Source organism: Protopterus annectens, chromosome 17.part0, assembly GCF_019279795.1.
Source record: "Protopterus annectens isolate FY-2018-M chromosome 17.part0, PAN1.0, whole genome shotgun sequence".
NCBI lineage: Eukaryota > Metazoa > Chordata > Ceratodontiformes > Protopteridae > Protopterus > Protopterus annectens.
Window position 1 is genome coordinate 810070022 of NC_056751.1, and position 24134 is coordinate 810094155.

The following is a 24134-nucleotide window of genomic DNA, read 5'->3' on the forward strand; positions in this document are numbered from 1 at the left end:
CTTTTTCTCTGTCCTTTTCTTTGCGTTTTTTATGTACTCCGGTAATCGGATTGCTATCCGACGACATTTCTGGGTAGTTAAATCGGTTTCCAAAATACTCTGATGCAAATCTATACTGACACTTAATATGGCGTTGGTTAAATCTAGCACAAAACCGACAGCCAGGCAAGTTGTGATCAGGGTCTAGGCAAGGAATACAGTATAAATGGAAATCCTTATAAGGTATTTGCTTCCCACAAGTAATACAATTAACTTTTTCTGACATCGGTAAAAAACAAGAAAAAAGTTTCCCCAACAGGGTACTTAGCTTTAGTGAAGACTTCAGTTCTGAAACTCAAACTCGAATATTTCAGTAGTCGGCCGACCGGCACTTGCGAAATGCTTCTGCTTCGGGCACCGCGCGGCAAGAAAGACTAAAGAAAATGGCATTGAGCATGTTTTATACCCCTGATGACCTGACGTCATGGAAGAGAAGACAGCAACCGACACAGGACCCAAGACTTTGGAATTCAGGCCAACTGAGGGCAGCCTGCCAGCAGATTACCCAAATGTAATGACTAAAACAGTGAAACACAAAGACCATCTGGGGGGGAGCAAACAAAATAATGTTGCTACCATTTCAAAATTCAAAACTAGCTCTTGCTCATCATGCAACCACGACATTTAACACTTAAACAGGAGGAGAAAGGCAAAGTACAGTTGTGTACACTTACCATTAATGTAGATGTTAGAGTGTATTCATTGTTGCAGTCATTATATTTGGGTTATCTGCCTGCAGGTAGCCCTCAGCCGGCCTGAATATCAAAGTCTTGGACTCATGCGCCGGATGCAGTCTCTTCTTCCATTAAGTCAGGGATATAAAACATGCAGCTGACGCCATTACATCAATTTTTCTTGCCCCAGATGTCAGGTGCCCCCACAATGGGAAGCAATTATATATGTTACACCTCCATCAAAAAGCAAATACACCAGAAAGCTTATAACAAGAAGCAAAGGTAGAGCCAAGAGAAGTGAGGGGGCTGGAGGGTGGGTAACCAGGACTGCAACAGTGAATACACTCGAACATCTACATTTATGGTAAGTGTACACAACTGTACTATGTTCTTCGTGTTTCACTGTTGCAGTCATTAAATTTGGGTAGATTCCCAAAGCTAATTCTAAAGACAACCACAAAGCATTCTATAGCTATGTCAAAAATCTCAATGGCAACACTCAGATCTGCTCTGAGTTACAGCACAATTACTCTAAATATACAGAAACAACTGATATTGCCAACATCCTGGCAGATAGGTTCAGTGCTAACGTTACCCCCCTCTCACCACCTAAAGGGCCCATCTTTATACCGGAAGAATGCAAAGTTCCTGTAATCACGGCTGCAGAGGTAAAAACTTCACTCTCCAAAGCCAAGAACACAGCATCCATGGGACCCGACAACATCCCAGGCTGCCTTCTACATGAACTACAGAATGAACTGGCAACCCCACCCAAGTACCATGTTCAATCATAGCCTCACCTAAGTACCATGTTCAATCATAGCCTCACCTCAGGCTTTGTGCCCATTGAATGGCGCACCGCAACAGTTATCCCACTCCACAAAGGGGGGGGCCACAACAGACCTCGGGAACTACCGCCCCATTAGCCTGACGAGCCTAGTCTGCAAGGCCATGGAACGTATCATCATGGAACTCATAAACAAAGACATTGGAGATCTCCAAACCCTGGACCCCACACAGTTTGGGTTTGTAAAAGGCAGATCATGTCTCCTAAACCTGATAGACTTCTTTGAAGAACTCACCAATGCCATAGATGAGGGTAAGGTGGTTCACACAGCCTATCTAGATCGCGCCAAGGCGTTTGACACCATCCCCCACTCTGGAATTATAGATAAACTCACTAAACTAGGTATAAATCCTTATGTCACAAGATGGGTTGCCAACTGGCTTACTGAAAGAACCCACACTGTGAAAGTAGCAGACTCCAAATCAGACTTCAGACCAGTGACAAGTGGAGTACCACAGGGTTCAGTCCTGGGTCCTCTCCTGTTTGGTATCTACTTCTCTGAAGTACAGGCTAACACAGAAGGTCTTTGACTAACTAAATTTGCAGATGACTGCAAACTAGGAGCCATAATTGAAACTCCTAAAGATGTGGACATCCTAACAAAAGGACCTCACTGAGACAGATGCCTGGTGTCAAAGACATGGTCTCAAGCTCAATGCCAAAAAGTGCAGTCATCCCCTTTGGTAAAAATTCTGTACCCATGAACTACCACATAGGCGGTAGTCTACTTAACATCAAAAGTGTAATAAGAGACCTTGGGACACAAGTGGACAGTAGTCTCTCCTTTGAAAATCACATCGCCAAAGTGGTCAGGAAATCCTTCTACATGGCACACCTCATCACAAAAGGTTTCTCATCCAGACAAAAAGAGGTCATTGTTCCCCTCTACTCATCACTCATTAGACCCATTATAGAGTACAACGCCCCCTTTGGTATGTACCTCACAAGACATCTACAACAACTGGAAAGGCCACAACAATACCTCACAAAGAGGATTACTGGCCTCAAACAGATGCCTTACGCAAACAGTCTCAAAAAACTCCAGCTTTACACCGTCGCATATCGCCTACTGAGAGGTGATCTCTGCCTAACATACAAAGCTATGTCAAACCCAGAGCTGTTGGACATGCTCCACTTAAAGAAATCCCAATCCCTCAGAGCTACACGCTCTAGTGACCTAAACCTTGTCACCACAATAAACAGAACATGCTGGAGGGATAGATTCCTGTCCCAGAGACTTTCCATACTCTGGAACACACTACCTATGTCAAACAGAGCTCCTCATTAGCACTCTTCAAGAAAAATCTTGATGATTGGATGGATAATAGGAAATTCACCCTGGCGATCACTTCTGTGGTTCTGCTTGACAGGGGCACAGGAAAATAATTTTCGTGGGTGGCGAAAGCCAGGGTACATTTTTGGCTAGGCTTGTATAGGCCCTAGGGCCAATAGCCTAGTACCTACCTATGAACCTAAGGAAGGGAGGAGGAAGTTAGAGAGCATTAGGACCAGCTATTAAGCCCTGCAATACTGCAGTGGCAAAACCAGCTCTGGATTTAGAAAAAAAATAGGGATGTGGTAATGCTTGGTGAAGGTATGAACAGAGGTCCAGGAAGCAGCTTCTAGGATGTCCCTGGTAGGGACCCCTCTGAGAAAAGCTGTAGAGGTAGATGCAAGCTTATAGCAGAAATGAATGCAATGGGCTATCCATTTAAAAATGGTTTGCTTTGAAATGGCCTTCCCCTCTGCCCCTGCAGCAAAGCCAACTAGCAGCTGTTCAGATTTTCTGAGAGGCTTCGTCCTGTCCAAATAAAATCTAAGTTGTCTGTGCACGTCCAAAGAGTGCAGAATTCGTTCTCCTTTGTTTTGTGGATTAGGAAAAAAGGTAGGCAAATGAATAGACTGATTTAGGGCCACACTAGACACCACCTTGGGCATAAAGGAAGGATTGGTCCTGAGGGAAACCCTGTCTGCATGGAAGGTAATGAAGGGCTCCACTGTCATGAGGGCTTGTATTTCAGACACTCTTCTTGCTGGAGTGATGGCTAGAAAGAAGGCTGTCTTCCAAGAAAGGAATTTCAACTTTGCAGTTGCAGCTGGTTCAAATGGAGGGAGAGTGTGCTTTTCCAACACAAAGTTAAGGTCTCAGGCTGGAGTAGGGGCTCACCTGGGGGGGGGGTCCTAAATGTTTAGCACCTCTGAGGAATTGTTTTAACAGGGGGTGAAAGAAGAGGGGTGGTTCAGTATTATAATGTGCTGAAATTGCAGAGGCATGAATTTTAATTGACGAGAAGGATAGGCCCTTGTGGAGCATTTCTGTTAAGTACTGAAGAATATGAGGTAAACTGGGCACCACAGAGCCCATACCCTGGGGGTCTGGCTCCAGGAACAGTATCTTTTCTACTTTTCAGCATACAATTTTCTAGTACTAGGTCTTCTTGCTACCAGAATGACCTCTAGCACTTACTTACTGAGGGATGCTATTGGACAGCTCAAGGAATTAACCAGGCTGCAAGGTTCAGGGTTTGAAGCTGAGGGTGCAGAATCTGGCCCGCCTGCTGGGACAGTAGGGAAAGTGTCTGAGGTAGGTGCCATGGATCCAGCAGTATGCTGCGCAAGAGGGGGTACCAGTGCTGGCGAGGCCAGTCTGGTGCAATAAAAACTGTTTGGTATGTCCTGTTTGATCTTTAGCATGACCTTCGAGAGGAGGCAGAGGGGGGAAAGGCATAAACCGAGAGGTTTCCCCAGGTGAAGGACAGGGCATCCACTTTCCAATCTTGACTGTGGAGAGTCCTTGTGCAGAATTTGTCCAATTGGTAGTTCTGGGGGGAGGCAAACAGGCCCATCTCTGGAGTCCCCCATTTGTTCCTCAAGAGGTTGAACATTTTTGGTTCCAGTTTCCATTTGTGTGGGTCCATGAGATTTCTGCTTAGGTCTGCCAGTGAATTTAGCTTGCCTGGTAGGAAGTGAGCTTGTAAGTGCACTTGGTAGCTCAAGGCTGTGTTCCACAGAGCCATGGCTAGTCTGCAGAGAGGGTACAAGTGGGTTCCCCCCGGCTTGTTTATGTACTACATAACTGTGGTGGTGTCCATCTTAACCAATAATTGTCCTGGAAGGATGTGGTCCTTGAAGGCTGTCAGAGAATTCTGTACAGCTAACATCTCTTTTCGGTTGATATGCAGGTGCATCTGACTCGGGTTCCATTTGCCCTGAATGCACTGCCCTGCCAAGTGAGGCCCCCATGCACAGTCTGATGCGTCTGTAGTCAGGGATTGGGCGGCAGGGGGTAGATTGAAAGGGAGCCCCTTGTTGAGGTGGCAGAAGAACTCTGCCTTTATACAAGGAATGATAGGAGTCATTGATTCCAGGTCCTGAGAATGCTGACACCATAGGCTTTTTAGATACCATTGTAGTTTCCTCATATGCAGTCTTGCATATGGAATTAGAAGAATGCAAGAGGCCATGAACCCCAGGGCTTGCAAAATTTTCCTTGCAGACAGCTGTGTCTTTGTGGCCAGTAGTTTGAAGTACACTGTCAAACTTGTTTCTCTGGCGTGAGGTAAGCCATCTGGGAAGTTGCGTTCAAGGAATACAATCTGTTGGCAGGGTACCAGATGAGATTTCTTTTCGTTTATGGTATATCCCAGCAAGGTTAGAAGTTTCTTTACAAATGGCAGATGTTTTAATAGCATGTCCTGGCTTTCTGCCTGAATTAGACAATCGTCCAGATACGGGTATATCTGATTATTTCTCTGCCTGCAAAATGCAATGGCTGGAGCTAGACACTTTGTGAATACCCTGGGTGCAGTAGATAAGCCAAAGGGACGTGCAGACAACCAAAAGTGCATAGAGCCTGCTCTGAAGCGTATGTATTTCCTGCAAGATTCCCTTATTGGAAAGTGCAGGTAAACTTCCTTTAAGTCTAAGGTTGCCAACCAGGCATCTTTGCCTAGCATAGGAAGCAGCTGTTGAAGTGTTACAATTTTGAATTTTCGCATTACCAAAAAGGAGTTTAGAACAGAGAGGTCCAGGATAGGACACCAGGAGCTGTCTTTTCTGGGTACCAGGAAAAGTCTTGAGTAAAACCCTTGTCCCCTTTCTTCTGCTGGGACAGGTTGAATAACCCTGATACTTAGAGAAAGAATCTGCTGTTGAGCCTCTGACCAATCGTTTGTGGTTGGTAAGGTGTGAAAGTGGAATCTGTATCCTTGGGAAACTATATTAAAAACCCATTTGTCCTGGGGTAATGGAGTTCCCATTTTTTTGCATGCAGGGCGAGCTTTCATCCTAAGAGAGCAGGAGTTTAACAGGGCATAGAAGGGTTAAGGTTAAGTCATTGTGACATTTTTCCATAGGGGGGTGTCTTACTACTTCCAGCTTTGGAAGTGGGAGCCCCCCACTGCCTAAGCCTGTGTGTAGCCTGAGACTGTAACCTAGGTGGTCTGCTGTTCCTGGGTTTGGACTGAGAAGGCCTGGAAGAGACCGGAAAGGACCAATTCTTAGAAGGCCAATGCTACTAAATCTGGGAGGCTGTAATTGCAGGAAATCTTTTAACAGTTTGCATAGATTTAACCTCCATCTTTTTAAGGACAACTTCTACCCTGTTGCCAAACAGGTGGTCTTGGTTTAAGGAAGCATCCAGTAATTCAGCTTTAACACTATCTGGCAAGTTTTGCTCCTTAAGCCAAGCATGCCTTCTAAGTACAGACCCAGTGACAGCAGCCCTGCAAGATGCTTCTAAAGAGTCAAAACCACATTGAATTCCATGTTTAACAAGTCAATGTAACCAAAAGGTAAATATTACTAATAACACAGACTTCAGATGGATTAAATGGCTGCTGCCATGTGTTTATTGCCAATCATTGTTAATGACCTTTTCTCTAATAGAAACCAATTATTATGACACGTGCGCAAGGGCAGGAATATCAGGGAGGCCATTCATTTCATTCATTTTTCTGACATCGGTCTGGAGCAAGAAAACAGTTTCCCCAACGGGGTACTTAGCTTTAATGAAGACTTTGGATCTGAAATTCGATTTTGAAACTCTCAGGAGTCGGCCGACCGGCACTTGCGAATTGCTTTTGCTTCAGGCACCGCGCGGCAAGAAAGACTGAAGAAAACGGCGTCGGCTGCATCTTTTATACTCCTGGTGCACTAACATCAGGGAAGAGGCGACAGCAACTGAAGCCAGACCAGGACTTTGGAATTCGGGCCGACTGCGGGTAGCCTGCCAGCAGGATAACCCAAGAGTAATGAGTGCAACAGTGAAACACGATGAACATCCACATTGCAAAGTAGGTTTACCAACTTGCTCAGCAGAATGCATTAAATCCTGTAATTTTTTATGTTCAGCACAGTCAGGAATCAACATCATTTTCTGTTTAAGTAGTCCCATAATATGCTGCTGATACTTTAACATATGAAACTGGCAATTTAAGGCCCTAATGGCCTAAGTAGCAGAAGTGTATACCTTCTTACCCAATCTGTCCAAGGCCCTGGAATCTCTATCAAAGGGGGTAGGATTTTTGGCAGCAGTAGCCTTAATGCCCTTAGGTCCTTGGGAAATGGTCTCTGGATCTGCAGCAGGATTCTTGAAGAGGAACTTGAGAGAGTCAGGTCCTCTGTAATACCGGTCAGGTTTTGTGGGGGCTGGAGATAGTCTGGAGCCAGGCTAGATTCCAAGAAGGCATCATCTACAATGTCCAGAACAGGAGAGATAGCTAAAGGCCTGTGCTGAGGAAGGAATAAGAATTCCCTAAGCCTCTTTTTGGAGTGAGAGTAATCCAGGCTTTCCCAGCGGAAATCCTCCCTAAAAGTGTGCAAGGTTTCACCAAAAGAAAAATATTCTGGAGGGGAAGCAGAGGGAATGAAACCCGCTGCATTAGAATCCTCATAGGTAGAGGAGGGTAAATCCCGGTAATCATAAGAAACAGAAATTTCAGAATCCTGATCAGAAGCATCAGAAGGAAAAATCAGTTTTAGGTCACTTACAGGGGGAAAGGCTGGCTTTCCCTAATTAAAGTAAGGTCTTCAGCCATTCTTAGCATTTGTTTTTTAGGCATATGGGCCTGACCATGCGGTTTGGAGGTCAGTTTTCTAGGCATGTGTCGAGCTTCAGGCCTTGATGAAGAAGATGGTGTTGGTTTAAAATGCAAATCTGTAGGCCTGAATACACCCTCAGAAGCCGGTGCCTGCAGAGGCTCCGGACCCATCCAAGGCAGAGACATCCGCAGGTTCCATAGTCAAAGCATCTCGCGGCATACCGGACTCCAAATGGGTCTCAGTAGAGGCCTGCGATTCTGAAGTAGTGGGTATCAGGGGCTGCTAAAGCACCTCACTGAGTACCGGCGAACTGATGACTAGCTTAACGGAAGCGTCGTCGGCAGTTTTGGACCTATGCGGTCTGTCTCTGTATCCTTTAGTTTTTTCTGAATATTGGTAGTCGGATGGCTTGCGGAAGGCATTTCTGGATAGTTAAACAGAGTACCAAAATAATTTGCTGCGAAAATATACAGACGAATGGTTCGGGGGATGAATAAGGCACAAAACCGACAGCGAGGAACGTTGTGGTCTGGGCCTAAGCAAGGAATGCAGTACGAATGAAAATCTTCATGACATCGGTAAAGAGCAAGAAAAAAGTTCCCCGACGGGGTACTTAGCTTTTTTGAAGACTTTTGTTCTGAAACTCGAAAACGAAAATTGCAGGAGTCGGCCGACTGGCACTTGCAAACTGCTTCAGGCACCACGCGATGAGAAAGACTGATGTAATGGCGTCGGCTGCATGTTTTATACCCCTGACATCATGGAAGAAGAGAAAGCATCCGATGCAGGAATCCAAGTCTTTGATATTCAGGCCGGCTGAGGGCTACCTGTAGGCAGATAACCCAAATGTAATGACTGCAACAGTGAAACACGAAGAACATCTGCCACTTAGCAGTAACCATCAATGACTACTGCTGAAAGCATAGGTCAGCTCAAAAAAAAAAAAAAAACAACCCCATTGCATTGCTAGTGGTTGATGTATTCAGCTGCAGACAAACTACCCTAAACATGCAGCATTTCAAACAGAGAGGCCTTAAGAGGGTCAGCTGAGGATATTACTTGGTTAAGAAAATCTTAGTTTAAAAGATGCTTTGTCAAGCCACTGAACGGGTGTTCTACTTTTTAAGTAAAAAAAAATCTAACCTTTAACCTACCTTTTGGGAAATTCATGTTGTAGCAGTGTACTTGTAGAGCATACAGTGCACTGACTTGTAGATCAAGATGATCATGAAGGAACTTCTGCATTACTGGCTTGAATGACAAAAGCAACTGTTTCTCTTGTTCCAACTGTTCTTTGGAGGGAGCAGCAGAAGAATCATTTCCTTCCAAGAAGTTCACCTCCTGTGAAATGTACTGTAAAAAACTACAAAAAAGCATTAGTTACTTTCACCTTTCAAGTGGAAAGGGCTAAGAATGCACCATTTCAAATTACAATACTGGCAGCCAAATCAGTTTTAAAATGTGTTGACAATTCTTGACAAAACTGCATTAAATTTTACCAAGGTCTGTAGCTAAAGTCTACTATAGAAGTCAAAACCTTAAATCCACCACACCGGGCATTACACTGCTGTGCCAGATGTCACCATATTTTTATGGAAACAAATGAGCTTAATGATAAATTCATATTACTAAGCACTTTTGCATTTCTATAACCTAAAAGTTAATTACACCCAATACCTTAAAAAGGAATGCTTTTAGACCAGATTGTAAAACCTCAAAGGCTAAAAAAAAGATACAATGTACACAGAAGAAAACTCGTACAGTACCTACCTTAACCCCTGTTTCTAGATAACATTTATCTTTTGCGACTTGTGTGCGCGCGCATATACATATACACACACGCACACATAAAAAAGAAGTTATGTACTCACCATAACGTTCCATCTGAGTAGGTACTTCATTTGTCTGCAACCTGTGGGTATCGGATCCGACTTCGGATCCGAACCGGCACCTCACCAAGCTCCAAGATCCGAGCTCCTAGCTCCTCCCCTACCCATAATCCCCTGCTACCAACCACATTACCTCAGATCATTATCGTTTTTTTTGCCTTACCAACCTGTAAACATGAACAATCAACTGCAAAGGTGATCAGAAAATCCCGAAAGGTTCGGGGGATGGCAGGGGGGGTCGGTTGCAGACAAATGAAGTACCTACTCAGATGGAACGTTATGGTGAGTACATAACTTCTTTATCTGAAGTAGTTACTTCATTTGCTCTGCAACCTGTGGGACAGAGTCCCCAGCTACTTATAAGAACCTGGGTGGTCCTTACGGAAGGATATTCCAAAGCACCGCGGAGCCAAAAGAAGCCCTACTTCTCAAATCACATCTAATTTATAATAAGAAATGAACGTATGAGAAGAGGACCAAGTAGCCGCTGAACATGTCGTCCACTGGAACCCTAGACCAGAAGGCTGTTGAAGTGGCTACAGATCTTGTAGAATGAGCACGGATATTAACCGGGGCTGGTTTGCCAGACGATATATACCTCTGAATAATACACTGACGAATCCAATTTGCCACAGTAACTTTGGAAATGGCTTTACCCATGGCTGATTTTGCATACGAGACAAATAACTGGTCCGACTTGCGAAACTCTCTAGTCCTATGCAAGTAGAAACGCAGCTGTCTGTGTACATCCAATTTGTGTAATGTGTATTCTCCCCTGTTCTGAAACGTGGGAAAAAACACCTGTAAATTTAGTGATTGATTTATATTTGCTTCTGAAGCAACCTTAGGCAAGAAAGATGGGTTAGTCCTGAAAGATAAGGTAAGGAGGCTTCATACACAAGGCTTGTAATTCTGAAACCCTTTTGGCCGAAGTAATGGCCACTAAAAAGGCTGTTTTCCATGACAAGAACTTCAACGGAATTGAGGCCGCAGGTTCGAAAGGTGGACTTGTTAAGGCTTGCAAGACTAGAGTGAGGCCCCATGGGGGAATCACAGACTTTATTGGTGGATTTAGAAGGAAGATGCCTCGTAAGAAGGTTTTGCACAACTTTGTAGATGCTAAGGAACCTATGCCATCACCCACATGAAAATGGGAGATGGCCGCCAATTGTAACTTAACCGTAGAAGCGCTTGCTCCCTGATGAAAGACTAATGAGAGGAAGTCTAGGATGGTCGGGATAGGGACAGTAAATGGGTCCAAGCCCTTATCTTCTGCCCAAATGGAAAAACGTTTCCACTTACTGTTGTAAAGTTTTCTGGTAGATGGCTTATGAGCCGCAACCAGAATGGCCTTCACGGGAGATGAGATACCGGGAGTCCTAGCCATTAATAGAACTGGATCAGCCAAGCCGCAAGCTTGAGGCTGACCAGGTTGGGCGCTGGGCAATCCGCGGGATGAGAAATCAGTTCTGGACTGGGATCCAGAATCCACGGAGGAGCCACACTGTGAGACGCAGAAAGGGGAAACAGATCTGCCAAGGCCAGAATAGGGCTATGAGGATAACTCTGCTCCCTAACCGACAGGCTTTCTGAATGAACTTCATCATGAGAGGAAGGGGAGGATAAGCATAAAGGAGCCCGGGAGGCCAAGCATGGACCAGAGCATCTCTGGGGGTTTCCCCTCTGGGTGGAATTATTGCGAAGTACTCGCTGCATTTTGTGTTTAAAGGAGAAGCAAAAAGATCGTAGCAAGGCTGACCCCATTTGTGGAAGATCTGTTTCTCAACAGATGGATTCAGAGACCACTCGTATGGAGTGAGGAGCACCCGACTTAGCTTGTCCACTAATATGTTGGATCGTCCCGGGATGTGTGTTGCTACCAGAAAGCGGTTGGTGGAGATCACCCATTCCCAAACTCTCATGGCCTCTCGACACAGGGGGTAAGATCAGGTTCCTCCCTGTTTGTTTATGTACCAGACTACAGACATGTTGTCTGTCTGGATTGCAATAGTCCCGAGGGGAAGAAGGTCATAGAGGGCTTGCAACGCCAAAAGCACCGCCCTCATCTCTAGGACATTGATATGCAATGCGGTCTCTAGGGGAGTCCACATGCCTTGAACGGATCTGCCTGAACAATGCCCCCCCCACCCGAGGCAAGAAGCGTCCGTGGTCAGCGTGGCTTCGACCGGGGGGATCACAAAGGGCTTCCCTTCTCTGAGTTCCCGCGCATGCAACCACCAAAGAAGGGAGTCCCTGCAAACTCTGCTCAGCGGTATGGGCGTGTTCAACGGGTGGAGCAAGAGGGACCATTGGACTTGAAGGGTCCATTGCAATATCCGCATTCGCAGGCGGACATGGAGGGAAAGACCGATCGCGGCTGCCATAGACCCTAGTGCCCTCAGGACTAACTCCGCTGGAGGAGAAGGATTCTGTAGAAGGGCTAACACCTGATAAGACAAGCTGTTCAGTCTGATTGATGTTAGGGTAGCTCGAGAGATTCGGGTATCCAACCTGGCCCCTATGAATTCCAGGGCTTGAGTGGGGCACAGGCAGGACTTCTGCAGGTTTACTGAAATGCCTAGGTTGTGGGCTAGAGTCAGTGCATAATCTCTCGCTACTGAGAGCTGATGCCTGTTGGTCGCGGTAAGGAGCCAGTCGTCTAGGTACGGGAAGACCTGAATGCCCTGAAGTCTCAGGTGGGCAGCAACCACCACCATGTCTTTGGTGAACACTCTGGGGGCTGAAGTGAGGCTGAATGGAAGAACCCTGAATTGATAATGACTGGCTCCGAGCCGGAAGCGGAGAAACCTCCTGGATCGTCTGTCCATTAAACTGTGGTAGTACGCATCCTCGAGGTCTATGGAGCACATCCAGTCGTTCTCCCACAAAAAGGGGAGGATAGATTGAAGAGTGACCATCCAGAACTTTTCCTTGGGTATAAACAGGTTCAGAGCGGAAAGGTCTAAAATGGGTCTGAGGTCCCCCGTTTTCTTTGGCACCAAAAAGAACCTTGAGTAATAACCCAATCCGGACTGATCTGGGGGGACGGGCTGGATGGCTCTTTTTCTTAGCAGCTTTAAAATTTCTAAAGCCGCCTCCTCCCTCTGATCGGGTGGTACATCGGGGAGGTGGCTGGTTTTGGGGGGAAGATTTAGGAAAGGAATGAAGTAACCTCTGGAAATAATACGGAGCACCCATCGATCTGTTGTAAGGGACTCCCAGTTTGACAGGTGCTCCCGTCAACCGCCCCCCGACTGCCTCCAGAGAGGGACAGTCGGGCAAGCCCTCAAGGCTGTTGCGCGGGTCTGTCCGAGAAAGGTTCTCTAGACCCGAAATTACGCAGCCCCCCTCTGCCTCTGGGCCGGCGTCCACCTTGTCCTCCTCTGCCTCTAGAGGACGAGTGGTCAGCAGCTGGATGGGATTGCTGAGATTTGCGTCCCCTCTGATTCCTGGAGAAGGATCTTTGGGGACTAGAGAAGCGGACTCCGACGGCAGACAGCATCTTCCTGTCCTTTTCGCTTTGGACCAGCATATCGCGAACGGTCTTGCCGAAAAGAGCAGAACCGTCAAAGGGGGCGTTCGCGAAGGACGCCTTGAAGGGATCCGTGAAGTCGCAAAGACGGAGCCAGGCATGACGTTGTAAGACGACCCCTGCTCTGCTGGCTCTAGCGGCCCCCTCCGAAGCATGAGAGAGGAGCCGCATAGACGTATTGGAGATGGATTTTAGAGTGGCCATTCATGTCGTAAACACATTCCTGTCTCCGACCGACATGGACTCTGGGGGGGCTGCAGCGTATTCCTTGATCAAGTCTCGCTGTAGCCTGATGGTATGTGCCATATAGTTCAGCGCCCTTATAGAAAAGGTCGCTGAAGCAAACATCCGCTTCCCAATCCGGTCCAACGCTCGAGATTCTTTATCTGGCGGGTGGACCACAGAACTCTCCCGGGCGAGTTCTTTCTTGGTGGCCGCCGCCACCAACATGGCATCAACGGGGGATCCTTTGGCCCACGATTGCCTATCTGCGGGGGGGCTCAGTATTTTGTCAGGACGTCTAGGTATTGGCTCCACGGTGTCGGGCTCCTTCCACGCCCTGGTGGTAATTAAGTCAACCAGGGGGTCGGCCGGAGGGGACACCCAAGAAGTAGATGGGCCTGCCTCAAACACCTCCAGGAACACGGATTCATCAAGGGAAGGTTTTTGGGCAGACCACCCCCCTCTAATACGCAACATTTCCATGATGTCTCCAAAGGAGACATCTTCAGGGGGTGACCTTGGGGAACCCTCCCTATCATCTAAGCCCGTGTCAGTGGTAACGGACTCGGGGGAGTCCAGGTGCCTCCTTTTACACCGTTTCCGAGGAACCTCCTCGGTGGGGCTATCCGAAGAGGGCTCGTCCACGGGTTGTTGTTCCTCAACAGGAACTAGCTGGAGGGCTTGGGCAGGCTGTCCCGATGGTCGGATGATGGAAGACAGACCCTCATACAGTGGGGGTACGGGTGGATCCACAACCTGAACCGGGGATCTGGAGGATCTCGACAGTACCTTCTCCACTACCTCAAAAACCGAAGGAGATTCACCCTCGCCAGCCTCTGAGAGCAATCTCCTCGGCTCCAAGGAAGGGATCGGGGTCTGAGCCGAAGCAGTCGGCGCCGAGAGAGAGGTGCGCTGCGAACCCAACAGCTCCGAAGATACAACTCCTCCCTTGGATCCAATGCTCAGCCCTCGGCCCCGAGAGCTCGGATCCGACAAGCTCGAGGGCATAGTCTGCATCGAAGAGACCAGCGCTATCGGCGCCGACAATTCCCTGGATCCGAATGGGCACGGATCCGATGACTCCGAGATCCGAAAATGAGTCGGAGAAGGAGTGATCGGGGCAAACATGGGGGCCGCGCTCCCCCCAGAGGGGGGGGGCAAGAGCACCCCCATCTGCATTTGGGTCTGTAAGAACCGACGCATCATCCGATCCATATCCGCTTCGGAGATGCTTTTTGTTGACCTGGAAGAGGTAGTCGAGGCGGGCTGGGAGGGCCGCCTCGACGACCTCGAGGGAGACCGATCTTCCTCCTCCGGTGAGAAGCTAGACGAACGGAGCCGAGAGGAGAAGGATCCGGAGACCCCCGAAGGAGACTTAGTTGTTTTAGCTGGCGGAGCCGAGGGGTGAGACTCGGTCCGCCTTTTATGGGATCTATGTCCCTCCTTATCCTTGTGCCTCTTCTCCTTTGTTGGAGGCACTAGTTTCCCCAGAGCTCAAACCCGAAGTGGGAGGTTGAGTCCTGGGTAGAGCTGAGGGAACAGAGGGCGCCAAGGCCGCTGATGCAGCCGGAGCCCGAACAGGAGAGGAAGAAGCTGACTCCTGCTGGAGTTTTCCCGCCAGGATCAGCTTGTTCTTTCTATCCCGAAGTGCCCGGGGGTTAAAGGCCGCACATATCTGGCAGGCCTCTGAGAGATGGGCTGCCCCCAGGCACAAAACGCACTGAGTGTGGCCATCAGCTGGGGAAAGCTTGTGGCCACACTCAGTACATTTGGAAAAAATGGCCTTAGGCCCTTCCGCCATGATGAAGCGCACTCACACACACCCAAATGCTAAGGAGGGAGGGGGAGTGACAAGAAACTAACTACTGTACCAGTAAAAATTTAGAAAACTAACAAACAAGGGGGTAGAAGGTTTTACTACCACACACACTCGATTTCGAAGTTTTTGTTGAAAAAATATTGAAAACGATCTCACCCAGCCAGGAGCTCTTCAGCCGCGGCAAAAAACGATCTGAGGTAATGTGGTTGGTAGCAGGGGATTATGGGTAGGGGGGAGGAGCTAGGAGCTTGGTAAGCTGCCGGCTCGGATCCGATACCCACAGGTTGCAGAGCAAATGAAGTAACTACTTCAGATCAAATGTATATGGGGTCCCCTTCGGATTACTGAAATGTCAAAAATTTGAAATGCACATGGCAGAGAACATATGACCAAAGTTTTGAAACTTCAAACATTTTAAATGGATATCGCTGTACAGCACAGAATGAGAAATTTACCATTTCCCTTGCTGTAGTGCGATCTCAGATGTGGTACGTTTAATTAGTAGGGGGTGTGAGGGGCACAGGGGGACTTGACCCCCTGCATTAACTTAAAAAAAAAACTTTTATTTTTTTTATTTTACTTTCAAAGTTTCAAAGCTTCGATAATATCCAGAATGAGAAATTTACCATTTCCCTTGCTGTAGTGCGATCTCAGATGGGGTACGTTTAATTAGTAGGGGGGTGTGAGTGGCACAGGGGGACTTGCCCCCCTGCATAAACATAAAAAAAACTTTTATTATTTTTTTTATTTTACTTTCAAAGTTTCAAAGCCATATGCATTCTGAAGTTTCAAAACTTCAATAATCCAAAAAGGATTCATATTTTTATATATATAAATATATATATATATATATATATATATATATATATATATATATATATATATGTATACACATACATATATATATATATATATATATATATATATATATATACACACACACACACCAACACATGCAAATATATGTATACACACACAAACATATATATATATATATATATATATATATAGATATATACATGTATATAGATTATAGATTATATATATATATATATATATATATATATCTATATATATATATATATATATATATATATATATATATATATAAACACATACATATATACATCTAATTGTATATATATCCGCATATTGAGGCACACACGAAAACCAACCAAAAAGCCTTCTACAGTTGTATGAAGAATTTCTACGGCAATACCCAGATTTGCTCTAAGTTGCTGCAAAATGGTACCTCCTATACTGAGCCAAAAGATATTGCCAACATACTGGCTGACAGATTCAGTGCCAACTTTACCCCCTTCGCCTCCAAAGGACCAATCCCAATAATGGAAGAATGCCAGGCACCCAGCATTACTGCAGCATAGGTTAAAGCTGCATTGTCCAAGGCCCAAGAATACAGCTTCCATGAGACCTGACAATATCCTTGGCTACGTTCTACATGAACTACAAAGTGAACTGGCACCACACCTTTGTGCCCTGTTCAATCACAGCCTCACCTCAGGCTTTGTCCCTACAGAATGGCACACTGCTACAGTCAACCCTCTCCAAAAAGGGGGAGCAACTACAGACCCTGGGAATTATCACCCCATTAGCCTGACTAGTCTGATATGCAAGGCATTGGAGCGCATCACCATGGACCTAATTAACAAGGATATAGGGAATCTCCAAACTCTGGATACCACGCAATTTGGATTTGTGAAGGGTAGATCATGCCCGCTCAACCTAGTTGATTTCTGTGAGTCAGTCCCCAGTGCTGAGGAAGAGAGCAAGGCAGTTCATATAGCCTATCTCGATCTGGCCAAGGCCTTTGATACAACTCCCCACTCGGGAATTATTGGCAGACTCACCAAACCAGGCATCAACCCCTATATCACTAGGTAGGTTGCAAAAGTACAGTTCATAGGTAGGTACTAGGCTATCGGCCCTGGGGCCTATACAAGACCAGCCAAAAAGGTACCCTGGCTTTTGACACCCAAGAAAATTATTTTCTTGTGCCACTGTCAAGCAGAGCCACAGAGGTGATCCCCGGGGTAAATTTCCTATTTCCCATCCAATCATCACGATTTTTCTTGGAGTGCTAATGAGGAGCTTTGTTTGATATAGATAGGTAGTTTATTCCAGAGTATGGGAAGTCTCTGGGACAGGAATCTATCCCTCCGGCATGTTCTGTTTATTGTGCTGACAAGGTTTAGGTCCCTAGAGCGTGTAGCTCAGAGGGATTGGGATTTCTTTAAGAGGAGCATGTCCAACAGCTCTGGGTTTGACATAACTTTGTATGTTAGGCAGAGATCACCTCTGAGTAGGCGATATGTGATGGAGTAAAGCTGGAGTTTTTTGAGACTGTCTGCGTAGGGCATCTGTTTGAGGCCGGTAATCCTGTGTGAGGTATTTCTGTGGCCTTTCCAGTTGTTGTAGATGTCTTGTGAGGTATATACCAAAAGGGGTGTTGTACTCTATAATGGGTCTAATGAGTGATGAGTAGGGAACAATGACCTCTTTTTCTGGATGAGAAACCTTTTGTGATGAGGTGTGCCATGTAGAAGGATTTCCTGACTACTGTGACGATGTGATTATCACAGAAGAGACTACTGTCCACTTGAGTCCCAAGGTCTCTTATCACACTTTCAGTGTTAAGTAGACTACCGCCTAAGTTGTAGTTCATGGCTACAGAGTTTTTACCAAAGGGGATGACAATGCACTTTTTGGCATTGAGCTTGAGGCCATGGCTTTGACACCAGGCAACTGTCTCAGTGAGGCCCTTTTGTAGGATTGTCCACATCGTTAGGAGTTTGGATTATGGCGTCTAAAGATGTGGACTTACTACAAAAGGGCCTCACTGAGACAGATGCCTGGTGTCAAAGCCATGGCCTTAAGCTCAATGCCAAAAAGTTGTGAACACTTACCATAAATGTAGATGTTAGAGTGTATTCACTGTTGCAGTCATCACACTTGGGTTATCCTGCCAGGGGTAGCCATCAGTCGGCCCGAATACCAGAGGCTTAGTATTTCTGCTTCGGTTGCCGTCACTCCAAGACTGACGTCAGGTCGTCAGTTGTCTAAAAACAGGCAGCCGACGCCATTACATCAGTTTTTCTTGCCCCAAATGTCAGGAGCCCCCAAAAGAGAGTTATGTTATGGTGGAGTATCACCACCAGTAGAAAGTAAATACCAACAGCCCTGTAAGGGTGAGGAAGAGGGAGAGTAAGAGACAAGGGGGCTGGAGAGTGGGAAACCAGGACTGCAACAGTGAATACACTCAAACATCTACATTTATGGTAAGTGTACAAAACCGTACTATGTTCTTCGTGTTTCACTGTTGCAGTCATCACACTTGCATTGATTCCCAAACCTGAGGACCGGGTGGTGGCAGTCAAGAAGAGTTGAGGCTGGCTAGAATGCCCTTCAGGACTGCGGATGCTAAGCCTGCCCTGGATTTTGAAAAGAGAGGCAGGTGATAATGCTTGGTTAAGGTATGAACAGAACTCCATGTTGCAGCTTCCAGGATGTCCCTGGTAGGGACCCCTCTGAGAAAGGCTGTAGAGGCTGAAGTTGCCCTAGTGGAATGTATTCTGACCTCCAGTGGGGGTGGTTTCCCATGGTGTTTGTAACAGAAATGGATGCAGTGTGCTATTCATTTGGAGATGGTTTGTTTTAAGATGGCTTTGCCCTTTTCCCCCTAGTGCAAAGCTGACTAGTAATTGGTCAGATTTCCTAAAGGACTTAGTCCTAACCAGGTAAAATCTGAGCTGAGTGTGCACATCTAAAGAGTGCAGGATCCTTTCCTCCTTATTTTGAGGTTTAGGGAAAAAGGTCGGCAAATTAATAGATTGGTTGAGAGCCACAATGGACACCATCTTAGGCATGAAAGATGGGCTAGTCCTGAGGGAGACCCTGTCAGCATGAAAAATTATGAAAGGTTCCATAGCCATAAGTGCCTGTAACTCAGAACTCGGACACTCTTCTAGCTGAAGTGATGGCCAGAAGCAAGGCTGTTTTCCAAGAGAGGAATTTTAACTCTGCTGAAGCTGCAGGCTCAAAGGGGGGGGGGAGCTTTAAAAACACAAAATTAAGGCCCCAAAACAGGGGTAGTGGCTCTTCTTGGTGGCCTTAAGTTGTTAGCCCCTCTCAGAAATGTTTGATGAGAGGGTGTGAGAAGAGAGGTGGCTCAGTGCTCTAATGTGCAGAGAGATGGCAGAGGCATGGATTTTAATGGAAGAGAAGGATAGGCCACTGTGGAGTAGTTCTGCTAGGTAATCCAGAATGAGAGGCAAGGAGGGCTGCGCTGGGTCAGCTCCTTTAGTTTGGATCCAGGAACAATACCCTTTCCACTTGTCAGAATAGGATTTTCTAGTACTGGGTCATCTGGCTTCACGTATGATATCCAGGACTTGTTTGCTTAGTGGCCCCTGGAGAAGGAGTCAAGGAATAAGCCAGGCTGCTAGGTTCAGTGTCTGCAACTGTGGATGCAAGAACTCTCCCTCCTGCTGAGTCAGGAGAGTTGGAATCTGGGATAGGTGCCATGGAGGCAACGGGGACAGACTGCACAGTAGTGATTACCAGTGTTGGCGTGGCCAGTCTGGGGCAATTAGGATTACCCTTGGTCTTTCCACCCTTATTTTGAGTAATACTCGGGTCAGAAGAGGTAGATGGGGAAATGCATAGATTGAGAGGTTTGCCCACTAGAAGGATAGGGCATCCACTTTCCAGGCCTTGCTGTGAGGTTCCCTGGTGCAGAATTTGTTGAGCTGGTGGTTGTAGGAGGAGGCAAATAGGTCCACCTTCGGGGTACCCCATTTTTGGGTCACAAGGTTGAAGGTGTGGTTTAATTGCCAATTGGGTGGGTCTAGGAGATTTCTGCTTAAGTTGTCTGCCAGAGAGTTTTGGTTGCCTGGCAGGAAAGTACAGTTTTGTACCTACCATAAATGTAGATGTTCGAGTGCTAATACAGCTGCAGTCATAACAGATGGGTTCTCCTGCCGTCAGGCGGGTCCTCGGTCGGCCGAATTCCAAAGTCTAGGTCCGGCGTCGGTTGTTGTCGCTTCTTCCCTGACGTCAGTGCGACAGGGGTATAAAAGAACCAGCCGACGCCATGTTCTTCAGTTTTTCTTGCCCCAGATGTCAGGTGCCCCCAGAAGGAAGGCAATACATAAAATTATGAAGTAATGCAATGCAATGTAATCAAAAAACAGTAGTTGCAAGCAAATACACCATAAAAGAATACCCCTAGAGGGGAAGGAGGGAGGGAAACCTGGACTACAGCTGTATTAGCACTCGAACATCTACATTTATGGTAGGTACAAAACTGTACTATGTTCATCGTGCATACAGCTGCAGTCATAACAGATGGGTAGTATCCCAAAGCTAAGAAAGGGGTGGTAGGCACTAGGTGGAAAGTACAGTTTTGTACCTACCATAAATGTAGATGTTCGAGTGCTAATACAGCTGCAGTATTCACAGATGGGTTTTCAGCCGTCAGGAGGTCCCTCGGTCGGCCAAATTCCAAAGTCTTGGTCAAGGCCGGTTGTCGTAAACACTCTTCTGACGTCTGGAAGGCCAGAGTATATAAGACACAGCCGACGCCATGTTCTTCAGTCTTTCTTGCCCCAGATGTCAGGTGCCCCCAAAAGGAAGGCAATACATAAATAAAGCTTATCCACAAATGCAAGCAAATAAAACATAGCAGGATAACCCAGTCAGGAGGTATAAAGAGGTTTTTAGGCCTTATGCCCTTTCCAAGAGGGGAAGGAGGGAGGGAAACCTGTACTGCAGCTGTATTAGCACTCAAACATCTACATTTATGGTAGGTACAAAACTGTACTATGTTCATCGTGCATACAGCTGCAGTATTCACAGATGGGTAGAGTCCCAAAGCTATGCATAGGGTGGTAGGTACTATGAGGAAAGTACAGTTTTGTACCTACCATAAATGTAGATGTCCGAACTGGATAGCATCTGCAGTCATAACAAAGTACAGTTTTGTACCTACCATAAATGTAGATGTCCGAACTGGATAGCATCTGCAGTCATAACAACTGGGTTGTCCTGTCGTCAGGCAGCCCTTCAGTCGGCCGGATTCCAAAGTCCGGGTCCGGCTTCGGCTGATGTCGCACTTCACCCGACGTCATCTCTGTTGGCCTTCGGGTATAAAGGCATCAGCCGACGCCATTTTCCTCAGTGTTTCTTGCCCCAGATGCCAGTAGCCCTCTTGAAGGCTAAAATTTGGATAGATGCCAATGTTTCCAAAAAGATAGAGGTAAACACAAATATAAGCATGTATGTACATATATACAAACAAATACACCATAAAAGACTCCCCCCCCCACCAGCTAGCTATTAGGAGGGTAACCACCCCAGGAGTACCACAGAGGGGAAGGAGGGAGGGTAATCCTGACTGCAGATGCTATCCAGTTCGGACATCTACATTTATGGTAGGTACAAAACTGTACTATGTCCTTCATGGATGCATCTGCAGTCATAACAACTGGGTAGAATACCATAGCCAACTAGGGGAGGAGGATAAAAGTAGATTATGGCGTGTTTAGGATCCCTTGCAGTACAGCAGTGGCAAACCCTGCTCGGGATCTGGAATATAGAGGCAAATTATAATGCTTGGCAAATGTATGCACGGAGGTCCAAGTAGCCGCCTCAATAATGTCTTTGGTTGCCACTCCTCGTAAGAAGGCTGTGGTAGTGGCTGTTGCCCTTGTAGAATGAGGTCTTATGTTCTGTGGAATTGGTTTTCCATGGAAGGAGTAACAGAATCGTATGCAATTTCCTATCCATTTGGAGATTGTCTGTTTGGAAATAGCTTTTCCTTCCCTTCCTGTTGCATAGGCTACAAAAAGTTGGTCAGTCTTTCTGCTACTTATTGTTCTGTCCAAGTAGTAGCGTAGCTGTCTATGTACATCCAAGGTATGCAGTATTCTTTCCCTCTGTTTTGTGGGTTGGGAAAGAAGGTAGGTAGGTGGATTGCCTGGTTTAAAGACACTCTGGATACCACCTTAGGCATAAATGTAGGATTAGTCCTCATGGACACTATCTTGGTGGAAGATTAGGAAGGGTTGCACTGCCATTAAGGCCTGTAGTTCTGAAACCCTCCTTGCTGAAGTAATTGCCAGTAGGAAAGCAGTTTTCCATGACAGGTGTTGTAGGTCTGCTGTATGCTGCTGGTTCAAAGGGTGATAGTGTCAACTTTTCTAGCACAAAGTTTAAGTCCCAAGCTGGTAATGGTGGTTTCCTTGGAGGTTTTACATTCTTGATTCCTCTGAGGAACTGCCTGAGCAAAGGGTGCGAAAAACAGGTGGATCAAAGCTGTATTCTGCTGAAATAGCTGATGCATGTATCTTGATGGAGGAGTAGGACAGGCCTGAATGAAGAAGTTCGGCCAGATACTCCAGAATGTTAGGCATATCTATGTTTGACACATCTTTTCCTCTTTCAGTACTCCAAATGACAAACCTTTTCCATTTTCCAGCATAGTTCCTTCTTGTTGAAGGTCTGCGTGCTTCAAGAATAATGTCTTTAACTCTTTGGGAAAGTTCTGGATTAGCTGCTGCTATGTGATGTTCCATGCAGTCAGTTGCAACGTTTTAGGTTTGGATGTATGATGCTGTAGTTGTTCTGAGTTAACATCAAAGGCATCAGGGTATTGGCCACATATTGTTCGAGACATGCTCCTCAGCAGTGGGTACCAGTGTTGTCTTGGCCAGTTTGGAGCTATCAGGATTATCCTTGGACGTTCTTCCTTGATTTTTAGTAGTACTTTGTGTATCAAGGGAAGAGGTGGGAATGCATATGCTGTTAGGCCTTTCCAGCTGAAGGAGAGCGAATCCACTTTCCATGCTAGTGGGTGGAATGTCCTTGTGCAGAATTTTTGAGCTGGTGATTGAGAGGTGATGCGAATAGATCTATCTGAGGCATTCCCCATTTCTTTGAGATGGTCTTGAAGATGTCCGGGTGCAGCTTCCATTCGTGGGCATCCGATGTGGTTCTGCTTAATATGTCTGCTAGAGTATTTTCTTTTCCCGGTACAAATATTGCCTGTAACTGGATGTTGTAGCTGAGTGCCAGGGTCCACAGTTCCAAAGTCATTCTGCATAGGCGGTATGAATGAGTGCCTCCCTGTTTGTTGATGTACCACATGACTGTGGTGTTGTCTGTCCTTATCATCAACTGGCCCTCTGAGAAATGGTCTGAACTTTTGGATTGCCAGTTTTACTGCCAGCATTTCTTTTAGGTTGATGTGCAGGTGAAGTTGATCCTGTGTCCACAATCCTTGCACGCATTTGTCCAGCATGTGGGCCCGCCATCCTAGGTCTGAAGCGTCTGTTGTGATGGTCTGGCTTGCTTGACATCTGCGAAAGGGTAGGCCTGGGTTTGAGTGGCATGCCTGAGCCCACCATAGGAACTCCTGTTTTAAGCATGGAATTAGTGGGATTTCTGTTTCTAGGCTGTGTCTGTGTTGGGACCATAAATTCTTTAGGTACCACTGTAGTTTTCTCATATGTAGTCTGGCAAATGGGACCAAGATTATGCATGATGCCATGAAGCCCAAGGCCTGCAGTACTTTTCTTGCTGTTAACTTGTTCAGTTTTGTTAGTGCCAAGAAGTAAAGAGGGAGTTATTTTTGTTTTTCTGTAGTTAGGAATGCCATTTGTTTTACTGTGTCCAATTCCGCCCAGGAATGTCCTTGTTTGGGATGGTATCAGCCTTGACTTTTGTAAATTGACTGTGTATCCCAGTGCTTGTAGCAAGTAAATGACCCTTTGTAAATCTGTTGTCAGCTTGCTTTTGTTGTCCCCTTGTAGCAGGCAGTCATCCAGGTATGGGTAAATTTGAATTCCTGTAGTCTGCAATGGGCGATTACTGATGCCAGGCATTTTGTGAATACTCTGGGCAGTAGATAAGCCAAAGGGCAATGCTGAGAATTGATAGTGCTCTGATCCTGCAAGAAATCTGAGGTATCTTCTGCAGATTGGTCGAATGGGGACGTGCAGGTATGCCTCCTTGAGATCTAGAGTTACCAGCCAACACTCCTTGCCCAGCATGG

General features: G+C 46.4%; 1 protein-coding gene across 1 annotated transcript in view; it reads right to left on the reverse strand.

Moving 5' to 3' along the window:
• Window positions 1-24134, reverse strand: part of EIF4G2 (eukaryotic translation initiation factor 4 gamma 2) — a 1765983-nt gene that overhangs the window by 104916 nt on the left and 1636933 nt on the right. Inside the window, exon 19 of the mRNA XM_044059276.1 lies at window positions 8757-8965. Within this exon, the coding sequence (XP_043915211.1) occupies window positions 8757-8965 (209 nt within the window). The remainder of the gene's footprint in view (window positions 1-8756; window positions 8966-24134) is intronic.